The sequence below is a fragment of the Poecile atricapillus genome, chromosome 2, assembly GCF_030490865.1.
Source record: "Poecile atricapillus isolate bPoeAtr1 chromosome 2, bPoeAtr1.hap1, whole genome shotgun sequence".
In the NCBI taxonomy this organism is placed as follows: Eukaryota; Metazoa; Chordata; class Aves; order Passeriformes; family Paridae; genus Poecile; species Poecile atricapillus.
In genome coordinates, this window is record NC_081250.1 from 95,382,162 (window position 1) to 95,394,282 (window position 12,121).

The following is a 12,121-nucleotide window of genomic DNA, read 5'->3' on the forward strand; positions in this document are numbered from 1 at the left end:
CCGTGTAAATGTAACTGACCTGGACCTGATAGGCTTTTACAGAGAACAGAACAGTGCATGGATATTTCTGGAGTTGTAGCTGAAGTAAAGATTAAATGTTGAGCCATGCTCTATTTGGAAGCAAAGATCTTACATTTAAATTACTTTCAGAAGAACTGAGAAGAAGAAACAGAAATATACATATGTACACAGAAGTATATAACACAATAGTATCACTAATACCACGTGAAAGCAAACCCCTCTAGGTCTTCATACTTAATAGCCCATCCAAAAAGTGTAATGGATAGCAGATCCCAGGCTTTCATACACTGTAACTGTCAAAGCACTCAGGAGATAGAGAAGTGAAGGCTCTGACAGCTCTCTTTTACATTCTAAATGACATCTGCATTCAACAGAACAGAAATAAAGATTAAGGGAAACACCTGATATGATAGCACTCAGCTTACCTCAAAATGCAATATTTAAAAAGTACAGAGAAACATAGGTCTGCCTCCTTGTACTGTAAGTAAAAACTGGTGTCAAAGCCTCTGAGGTTTTTACCACTGCCAGAAAGGCAGCACCACAGCATCCAACAGACTGCAGGGGCAGGAGCCACAGCCTCCAACTATGGAACTGTTGAAATCAAAGGGTGCTTCACCAGAGGAGGGAGGAAGGAGATGGCCTTTGAACACACACAGAAAATGGCTACAGGTACAGTCACACAGCATAAGGAATTAACTTGGCCAAAACCTTTGCAGCCTCTCCTGTACCCCAGCGAGGAGCAGAATGCCCCTCGGTGCTCTGGCTCTGTACCTTTTGCAGTGAGTACCTGCTGCAGATCTCTTCTAAGAGGTTACCAGCATTACGGCTTCGAGCGAGACACGTCAGCACACAGATCACGAGAGATGATTTCAAATAGATTTTCGCTGGTTGATTATATAAACGATGCCTCTTATAGCTGGAATAACACCTCAAAGGCAATATAATGACGACATGACAATGTATGTAAATCAAGAACTGCATGTGGGTTTATTTTACACTTGAGAAAACAGTGGATTTAATTGTGTGAACCAAAATGTACTGTACAATATTAATGATAAAACATCAAAATGTATAATTCATAGTGCATTGCTTGCTTTATTTTTATTTATTTAATTTTTTTGTCAGATAGTTCCTTTAAGTACATGCATCTGGAAAGATGCAGGTGCCAGTAAAATTCCTCTATTTATATCAAGCTGCAGGAACTAAATTTTATTCAAAAAGTGTGGTTTTACATTATATACACAGAAATCGAATATAAAATGACAATATAAAAAGTTAAAAGAGAAAGCATACAGCCAGAAGGTACAAAGAAAGTTGAACAGTTTAAAATGGTACGATATGTAACATGTATTTTTTTTTTTAAGCTGATGCTGGCAATTTACAAGGAACAGAATCCAACATTTGCCCCATTTTTTTTTTTTTTTTGTTTTCATTTACCAATGCAGCACACTATAGAAAGGTCAGCTTGTACCAAAGCTTAACATTTGTAAATAACTATAAACTGCAGTATTTTACAGAAAAAAAAGAAAATAAAGGAAAGAAAAAAGCATTTTTACATTTGTTTTAAATAACAGCTTGCATACTTTTTCTCTTTTTTTTTTTTCTTTTGCCAAAAAGTGGCAATTCTCAGCATCCAGAGGGTATGGGCATAGTGGCAACTTGGTTTACTTTTTTTTAAATTATTATTGAACTTATACAGTTGTGGCTTCCTAACCCCTTGAGTACTACACAGCTCTCCTTCTTCCAAGGACTGCATGCACAATATCTTCACAAACCAGTTCTGCATTAAAAAAAAAAAAAAAAAGGAAGCTCATTCATTAAAAAAAAAAAAGTCCTGCTTCCGACACAGCTTTTATTTAAATGAAATGCCTTTAAGCCTTTTGTTTTGTTTTGTTTTTCCTTATTTACTTATTTACTCACTGGGAAAGGCACAGAAATGCTATTACAGTTCTCAGAGGGTTAAAACTTGACACTACCAGGTTCTGTGACCTTTATTGTCATGGCAACTTTGTAATTTTAGGATGTCTCTTTATCATTGTTCTTTGTGTCTTTCTTTACGGCTAAATTAATGTCTCTCAATAGTGTCTCCCACTATATTCTACAAAAGATAGCTTAACATCAAGGACAGATGTTGAAAATAAAGGTCAGACTTTGACTCACAAAAAATAAAAACAGAAACAAAAAAATAACCATGCACAGATCAGACAAAGAGCATATAAATATAGCTACAAAATAAGTGTAAGAAAAACCAAGGTCCAGATAGGCAGTTCAGCAACAAAAGTAAGACTGATTTCAGAGGCTCAGGTCAGGCCTAGTGCAGTACTATGAAGAAGTTTAGTGCAATGTTCCTGTGGTCACTTGCATACCTGGCTGCTTACCTGGACGCTATTGTTTTTCTAACTCAGTTACATAGATCAGATGGTCCTCTGGGGACTTGCCATGTGTTTTACTAAGGTGCAGTTTGACTGCATGCTTGCTTGCAAAAGTTCGGTTACAGAGCTTACATTGGAATGTGGAGCCTAAGTCCTCCTCGGCAATTCCAAGTGAGCCCAAAGTCTTGTTTGTGAGGACTTTTGAAACATTCTGCTGTTCTTGAATCTGATTAAGTGGCAACTTTGACAGATCCTTCAAACTAAACCCTAGGTGTGTCTCTAAGTGACTTATGTATGTAGAAGCAGTCCTGAACTGAGAGGCACAATCATTGCAAAAGAAAACAGGATGTCCTGTGTCCAAGTTCTTTAAAAATTTAGTTCCACCTGTCCTCCTTAACTGATACTTCACATTGGCCAGCCAGTGGCTAATTGTGGTCATGGAAAGACCAGTAAACTTAGAGATGTGTACCCGCTCTTGTGGACCTAGGTCCGACATAATGTATTTGCCTTCTGGGGTCTCCCTCAAGCTGGAAGCAAACTGGGCTTGAAGGATCAGAAGATGCTGAGGGTTCCAGTTGGACTGCCTGCCCTTCCTCTTGTGTACTGGTGACAGTTCATCTAGAGCTTCCTCAAAACTGCTCCCATCAGCATCAGACTTCTCTGACACAGTAGAGGGAGTTGAAGACTTGGGTGTCAAACGCCCCGTGAGGTTCTTCACCATATCAGAAATATCCAGCAGGGCACTCTCCCTCAGCGGGGACGAGGCAGAGTCAGCCACACTGGAAACAAGAGGCTTGTTTTTGGACTTAGTTAAATCAATAGGTTGATCGCTGTTCTCATAGTAATACCGGTCAATAGCATCAGCCTGCTTGACCGGAGTGGTTGGGTAAATGGGTTTGTCCAACATGCTGTTACTAATTTTGTACAGCATGGCCAAAGGGTCCAGAGAGGGGCTTACCGGCTTAGAAATTTTGCCTAAGTGGGTATTCATAATGGACTGTAAAGCGCTCAATGGATTAATGAAGGATGGCTCAGGTGAATGATCTGTGATAATTCCTAAATTGTTACAGCCATTTGCAACCTTTGTTTTAAGTGGCTCTGTACCATTTGGCGTATGTGCTTCTGCTGGACTATCCTTTTTGACCTTCTGAACTTCAGACTCAGAGCTCTTCTTTGGCTGCTGTTTGTTATTTATTTCTTCTGCTTTTGGGAAGTCCTTGTTTTCTTTAGCAGCAGGTGACATGGGTTTAACTGGAGAACATTTCTCCTTCTCCAAAGGCTTCTCTTCCTTCTTCACGTTGATTTTACCTGTAACTTTCTCCACTAGTTCCTCCATAGCAGATACATTGCTCTTGTGAGGTGGGGGTGTGAGATTGCCTGGGGAATGGATGAGTGCATTGTGTTCTGACGACAGTGATTTCACACTGCTTGCGTAGGACGGCTGCATTTGAACGCTCTGCACCGCGGGCTGAAGGGGTTTGACTGTTCCCGGGAGCTGGTAAGCTGCATGAATACTGGGATATCCTCCCCAGGAAGGGGCTCCATTCTGGGCTTTGCTGATGGCTGTTGTCACTGTGTTCTCCAGGGATTTCAATATGTCTATTCCGCCTTTGGGACTATCATCTAGGTCCTCCTCTCTGAGGTATTGATACAAAGTTGTTGGCTCAAATTTCTCTGTGGAGTCCTCACTCTCTTCTTTAATCTTTTTCTCTGTTTCAGTGTCCACCAGCTTTTCCTTCTCTAGGTCCTTCTTTTCCTCCGAGTTTGTGGAGCCTGCTGGGGAATCGGGCTGCTTTTTAATGTTGGAGGCTGGTAGCCTTGTGTGGGTGGTGGGTGGAAGAGGTATAGACTGTATTTTCTCCTCCACCACTGGGTCCAACACTAGCTGTTTGCCTTTTTTGGAAGCAGAATTGGTCACCTTCAAGAAATGACCAGTGACCATCATGTGAGCAGTGAGCTGCTGCAAAGTGTCATGGGAACTGCCACATTCCATGCATTTCAGTATTTGGGCTTTGCGTGCCTCAAACTGCCAAGTGTAACTAGCACCATTTTGATAGCCATAGCGGTTGTTCGGAGTCACGTAGGGATTGGCAGTTTTCTGATCCTTTGCAGACTCACCCAGTGAAGCTTCTGCCGTGATCCCTGTTGGCTCAGGTGAACAAGGTGAAGCCAAGTCCTGAAGTGCTCGCTTTTTGGTAGAAGGGACCAATTTGGTGATGGCTGGTACTGGCTCCTTCAGAGGCACTTTCTGGTAATGCTTTGTTTTTATCATATGGACACTGAGGTCTTGCAAAGACTCAAATGAATGCCCACAGTACATGCACTTCAGCACTTTCTGGGCATCCTCTTTGCCTTCCATCTCCATGAGTGATCGTTTCCTAGGCTTTGACCACCGCTTGGTCTTATCAGCTTCTTTATCTCTGTTGTCATCACGGTAATGTCCAGTTTCATTCATGTGCACTGTTAGCTCCACCAGCGTGTCATAGGCTGCACTGCAGTCTTTGCATCGGAACTTGCTGGCACCGGTGAACACAGACCCATAGAGTTTATTGTTTTGCCGGTAAAGCTGTACTGTGCTGAAGAGACTCGGCTCTGGGAGAAGTCCATACGATGAGGTCTGCTGCAGAGTTTTAGCTAACGCAGCCTGGTGCCAGTCGTAACCTGAGCCACCACTGTTACTGTTACTGTTACTAGTACTACTGGTGGTTGTACTGGTACTAGTGTTAGTACTGGTAGTACAAGTACTCTGGGAATTGGCATTGGCCTCAGTACTGGCCGTGTTTTCGTTCTGGCTGATTCCGTTGTTGCTGGTGGTTGGATTGGATTTCTTTAAGTCCAAAGCTAAACTGGACCAGCAAGTCTCTGAAAGCAAATTTGCATACACAGCTTTTATTTGTGCCAAGCTGTCCTGTGGATAGGAAACATTGTCTGTGCACTGAGGATCCTCTTTCTCTTCTTTAGAGGAAGTGCTTTTGAAATGGGCCAGCTGATCGCTGTTTTCACTAAACGGCGAACCATAGCCTGCATCCTGATTAGTTGCAGTGCTGACTGGGGAGTTCTGGTAGCTTTGAGCCTCTTTGATCTCCGCTTCTTCATTGCACAAATACTCATTCTCCTGGATGTCCAGAGACAGCCCGTCATCTTCCACGCTGTCTTCATCTATTTCTGCTGCTTTCAATTCTTCCTCAGGAACATATGCTAAAATACAGGAGGGGAGATGGGGGGAAACAAGACAGTGTTATTGAACACGCACATTTTACACGGCTCTCCTGCACTAAAAACACTAACCAGGAAGATGAATTTTGAAGATACATCCAAAACACAAACTCACCATCACTCACACACTCTTCCTATAAATCCACATACTCTGTCATGGTTACAGTTGGATATCAGTGATACTGAAGAATAAACTTTGACTTCAGCTGTAAAATATGTGCCCAGATCACAGTAAATAGCATAATATCAAAACTAAAATCAAACAAAGAGTCTACTAAACTAGTTTTTATCAACCTAAAAAATGGCCGGGCACTGAGTTATATTTACTACACTACATATGTATGTGTAACGCGTTGCAACTGACCTGCATCCCTCAGACCATGACACTCAGAATCACTGACTTGACCAACTCTATCTTGTCAGTTCTGTCTTTTCTTGCAAACTGGCTTTAGCTACAGCTTCAGGGGCCATTTCTGTGTCACTGATACCTGACTCTAATGAAGCCATACAGGGCAAGGGTGTCAGGTCAGCTGTTCTCAGGGTCTCCTGGTGTCTGGCTGTACTGCATCCATCTGAGAGCAGAATAGCTTTCATTTTTGAAAGGTGAAAAGAGAAGCAAGACTGATTGCTTTCTGAAATGGGTAGGATCTAGTTTGCCTCTGGTTACGATCTGATGTGAGTCCTACATTTACCATTTTGGAAAAAAAACCAGTCAGAAATTAGAAGTAAATGCTAGAGATTAATTTCTTAAAGCAACAAACAAAAACCTTGGTATCTCCGCTGCACCTTGCTTATTGGCTTATGGAAAATATAAAACTTTGCTATTGCATTGCTATCTGTGAAACTATATGATCTCACCAAACTATGTGTTTATCTATATCAAACCATTTGTTAAACTAGCAAATGTGATATTCATGAGCAGATGGCCATTACATCAAAACACATTTACTCCAAGGGCTCAATTCACAGAAGTGACTTACATGTACCTAACTGATAAATGTACACTTTCATTGCAAAGCAGAAAACGTAGTTGTACATATCTCTCTCCAGTTTTGTAAAAGAAGCTTAAAAAAATCACAATGCTAATGGAATGTAGATCATTTTATAAGAGTGTCAAGGTAGAAAATATGGATTATGAACAATTTTCAGTAACTGAATAAAAAAGTGCCTCCTTGTCAGGTGAACTCTGCAGCAAGTGATGCTGAAATGTGTCCTGTGTCCTTTCATGGTACAATACTGAAAGAAAGCCAGAAAAGAGGCACTTCTGCTCCTGTGTGGTATGAAGAAAATATGTATTATCATTTTAACAAAGCTGAGGTCTTCTACAGCTGGGGGGAGCATAAGTACAAGACGAGCTTCTTTTTTCAGACATATTCTGAAATGTCTTTTCTGAAAAAATAAAAAGAATCTTCTTTCATTGTAACATGAATACTCTTTGAAACACATTATGGTCAGTACTGCATTATGTATTCACCTTTGCAATTCAGTCTTAATGCAGCCCCTAACTGCTTCAGCCTGATCTTTTAAGATGAAGTAGGAAAATACTCCATCTAGTACTGGGGTTGTACTGAACCTTAAGATGCCCATTGCATTTTTCACCTGTCCCTTAAATGCCAATATTTTCAGATGATAACTTGACCTTTTAGTTTTTAAAAAAGTTCTAATCAGGGCCCAAATAGATAAATCAGCCTGAAGTGTTTTCTAATATGTTTAAAAAGACAGGTGAGTACCAAGCACAATAAATAAAATCCAGAAATAATCCTGGAGTCAAAGGCCAGGAAGGTGCCAGAAAAGCATTGTAAAACCAGATGAAATTATTCTCCAACAAGCATTTTGTCCATGAAATGAAGACTAGAATGCAGAAGTAGTAAGAGAATTCGGAAGGCAGCCAGCTTCCCTGTCTTGCAGCAATGCTGCTGTTGGAATACTCTGTAGATATTTGAGCATGGTAGGACTGCTGCAGTTCTGAACTCTAGGTGCACATGTAGAACTCACTCCCACAGCTGCAGTCTAGGATCTCTTAGCTCTCTCATTCAACATAACTGTTTGCAGAAATCTCTAATGGCCAAAGACAATATATTTTTAAATTTCAGAAAAGTGAAGAACAGTTAAAGAAGAATATGGGTTTTAATTTTGAAATTATTTTAAGTAAAAAATAAACCCCTCTGAGACCTAAAATTCACAACAATGGGCAGTTACAATCTGGCACTTTTATTAAAAAAAAAAACAAAACCAAAGCAAGTAAAAGCTAAAAACAGAGAGGACAGATATTTTGAGCTTTTATGAACAGCTTTCTTCTCACTAACCACAGAGCAACTATGCCACTTTTCTCTAATTTCCACATCCCAATATTTTTAATAACTAGGTGAAAAAAACTGTTGTAAGATGCTGAATGTTCCTACAGTTGATACAACATTTTGTATGGATCCATATGAATTATTTGCTTAATCTCTTTACTTAATTCTAAATTGCATAAATACTTATTTTTTAATTGCTATATATAACAATCTATATATCTTAAGTAGAAACTCTAATGATCCACTGCCACGTCTTTTATTTTTCTTTATATTTACTTATGATGCTATTTTCTCTATTCTCATACTTTTGCACTGTATCATAAAATTAAAAAGGAGTTAAACCATACAAGAAACATTAAAACTACATGTAAGGTCCCTGTTAAACTGCCAAAGCAAAGAAACAGTGTCAGGGTGAAATACCCATCTTTTACTTACCTTTCCTACTCTCCGGTTTTGCTGAGACTACTACACGATTGAGTTCACTCCCTTACCAACATATACGGCAATATAAGGGTTAAGAATGTATAAATGGCCAGAACTACGATTCTCTATGATTTCATAATTTAAGCCAGCTCTAAGAAAACCCTGAATTTGTATGATGTGCACATCCACATGTCTGTACATGTATCTAAAGTCACAAAGAAATAATGCTTCTTAACAAAAAAGAGAGTAATTTATCTGTAATGGTTAATTTCTATCACTGCAATGAAAAAATAGTCTATTTAACTCTTCTGGTTATCATAGGATACAGACAATACCTGTTCATTCAAGACTACTAATGCTTATGAGATGAATAGCAGCACACTCAACATATGGTATTTTGCAAGGTCAGTGCAATTCTCTAACTGAAAAGGTTTCTGAAAGAGCTAACACAGAAGCAAACAAAAGGAAGAATGTTAATGTCTAAAAACATGTACATTTTACTAAAATTCTCACAGAAATTTGACAAATAAACAAAATTCAGTATTTTAAACACAGCAAAAATGTTCCTATTATAATTACTTGCAGAGAGAAGTAATATATTGTACCTTAAATAAAAGCATGAGATGTTCAGATTCTAAATTATAAAAACTAGACCGACAGATTTCAGACAACATATCTTTCTGTGACTGAGCAACTCTCAGCAATCTTCTCCAGACATTCCTGCATCAGCAAAGATACTGTTGGCTTACATGTCCCAAAACCACACAAAAATATTAAGAGCAGATATAAGCAATGACCCTCCTCAACAATAACTATAGTCAAAGCAGAAGAAATTACAGAACCTAGCGTCAGCTTTTTTCTTCCTTCTCATTTGTGTCTGGAAAGACTGAGGCAAATACAAAGTGTGAAAGAGGGAAAAACCTTCAAATTCCAGACAACTAAAAATTAGGGGGAGCATTTTGTATTTCTTTTCTTCCTATTAAGTCTTGCTATTATTTTTTTGCCTGTAAAATGTGCCTTCTGGATGCCAATGCTTCCCCATAGATATACTGTCATCTTTGAGCAGTGTTAAAAGCTGTGCATTCTAATCTAAGTGGACATGAGATGCTATATATTGTACATGTGAGCACAGCACATTGTGTTTGCTTCAGTGAGAATATTTACACTATAAATACACATCCATTGTTTGAAAAAGCAGACAGAGATCTGAAATGTAAGGATGTGGTTAAAAATACAAATATTCTCACATAAAACCTTTCCACAACCTTGGAACTATGCTTTTCAAGGAATCTGTCTCTATGGAGGTATTCTTTTCCATTCAAAAAGGGATTCAACATTGAATAAATTATTTTGAAAAGCAGCAAAAGTAATAATTGTATTTGGTTTTAGTATTCTACAAAATTAAATGCAGTAAGCTCTTCAAGACGCAATTTTAAATCTTCCAAACAAATAATTTTATTCAGAAGAAACACCTAAGCAGTGAAGGTCACAGTTCAGTAAAGGAATTGAATACTGAAATAATTTTCACTGAAATACCTATTTCACAGGTTTGACAAATAGGGATAAGTTTAGGTCTAAAATTCTTCACTAAATCAGGGCCTACTCTGTGACTAAACAATAGTGGCACAATGTGAGTGTTCACCATTCTTCAACAGATGTATTGCCACAGCTTCTAATATTTACCCAGCCAACAGGAGACAGCAGCTGCAGAAGTTTTCACAGCCCACACTGTCACCTTGCACAAACTGCACTCCGGGCTGGGGGTGATTTCCACTGCACACAAGAACACGTTTCATATCGTAGGAAAAAAAAGCACAGATAGAAAAGAAATCTATAGCCACACTTCTCCTTCATTACAGAAAAACAAGAGGCAGATGAAAAAAACCAAATCATTTACAGACACATTTCCAGAATACAGAGTCATGAGAGTTTTACAGAAGAATCCAAAATCTCACATTGTGAGAGTTTAACATGCCTGCTGGAAGATTTGCGAATCTTCTGTAATAGTATATACAAATGTTCATACAAAATTCTGGCACAGGCACTACAAATCTGTAGTGTGTGTGTGTGTGTGTCTGTATTACGATGTCACTATAGTGGAAAAATATGGCTTAGTTATGACAACGGCTAAGGAGCAGCAGAGAATGAGACAACCTGATAACCTTACTACAGAGGTTTGTGTCTTTCATTTCTAATTGCAGCAAAATGGGGGGCAAAACACTAGAACTGCCTACCCTCTAATTCCAATGCAGTGGGTCTGAAAAGTAGATAAGGTACTGTAACAAGAACAACCTCCGTGCTTCTAGCAGGTTGAATGATAACCCTTAAAGGCATCCCATTAAAAGCCAACAAAAAGATTCTTCACCTCTTTCTCTTCTCTCCTCTATCCCCTTAAAATGAATGCTGCAAATTATTAGCCAATGCTGGCAATTGGAGAACGAAGCAGCTTGCATGTGGGTATATTTTCACAGTGATTCTAATCTGAGAAATTTACTTGCTCTTCCCCTTCTATCTGATAAACTATACATTCAAGCGTTCTCATTAGTGCTCGGATCACCAAAGAGAGCTGGAGATGAATCAGTCCATCCACCCCTCCTCTCCCTGCTCTGTCGAGATTATTTCATTGAAATGTTCATTTTCATCCCTGCTGGCAACATTAGAATGGAAGTATTTAACCTGTTTCCATTACTTATACAAATTACCATTATGGGGTAGGACAGATGTTAGAATCATGCCACATAACTGACTTCCATACATTCTTTACGGGAAGGATAAGAAGAAGGAAAGCTGTTAGATCATATTATCCAGTCTCAATAATGTTCTCTCTCCTCCCAGATTCATTAACTTCCAACATCAATGTTTCCCTTTCTTTCTGTGTGAAAATGCTCCGTCTCCTTGAGCTCATTTAATTTGGAGCAGGAAATCTTTGTCAGAAATAATTTTTTGATCAGGTGCTCTAACTAAGGGGCGAAGGGGGGCTGGGGAAAGAATAAAGAAAAGGGGGGGAAAAACCCAACACCTTGTCGAAAATGTTATTTCTCTAACATGGATGATGAAAGAGAAGTCAGTTAAGATGCTGGTACTCAAAGATGGCTGTCACTTCAGATAGGGGATGGCACGACTCACCTAGACAGGTGACGCTTTGGTGGAGAAAAGGCTTGCTGCATTATTGAGAGCACCAAAGATCAGGATGACAAAGACTGTAGGCCCAGGGTGCCTGGGGCTCCTAGAGAAGTGACTTCAGCAGGCACATGGATTTCAGCCTCCATTTGCATCACTAACTAATAGTGAAGTACAAAACAAAAGTTCGGTGATTAAAAGGCAAGCATATGGTTACAGACAGCAAACACCCCAGTCGCCATCAGCACTAACTTTTTATTCATTTTTAAAGAACATGGGAAAAGCTCAAGGTGTTTAAGTGAGGGAAAAAAAAAAAAAAAAAAAAAAAAAAAGGATTTTATTACTAATTACTTACTCAAAAGGCTTTCCTGTTCAACTCCCTATTTTCCTGCTGAATTATCTTCCTGCCCGCCCCTTTAATGCTTGCTTAAGGCTTTGTGATTTTGCCATCCCAGAATACATCCTTGCACTCTGACATAGCTGAGAATCACTGCGAAACGCATCAAATTTTCCAGCCCTTCTCACATGAACAGGTTTGCAAGAGAAAGTTTCATCTCGGAGTACAAACAGCAAACACAGTTCTTACAACATTCAAGGCAAAATGCTGCCAAAGATCGACATGAAAACCCCGATAGTCTGAATTTCCTGACTGTGATGGCCAGGTCACTGGCA

At 39.3% G+C, this 12,121-nt stretch overlaps 1 protein-coding gene across 2 annotated transcripts in view; it reads right to left on the reverse strand.

The window, feature by feature from the left end:
* Window positions 1–1,002: 1,002 nt before the first annotated feature.
* The window catches only part of TSHZ1 (teashirt zinc finger homeobox 1), a 55,445-nt gene continuing 44,326 nt past the window's right edge, over window positions 1,003–12,121 (reverse strand). The window contains exons 2-3 of one of the 2 annotated variants that reach the window (XM_058830699.1): window positions 2,400–5,591; window positions 1,003–1,801 (exon numbers count right to left, since the gene is read on the reverse strand). In XM_058830699.1, coding sequence (XP_058686682.1) covers window positions 2,407–5,591 — 3,185 coding nt within the window. In that variant the 3' untranslated portion in view covers window positions 1,003–1,801; window positions 2,400–2,406. The other variant, XM_058830698.1, reaches the window with a different exon arrangement.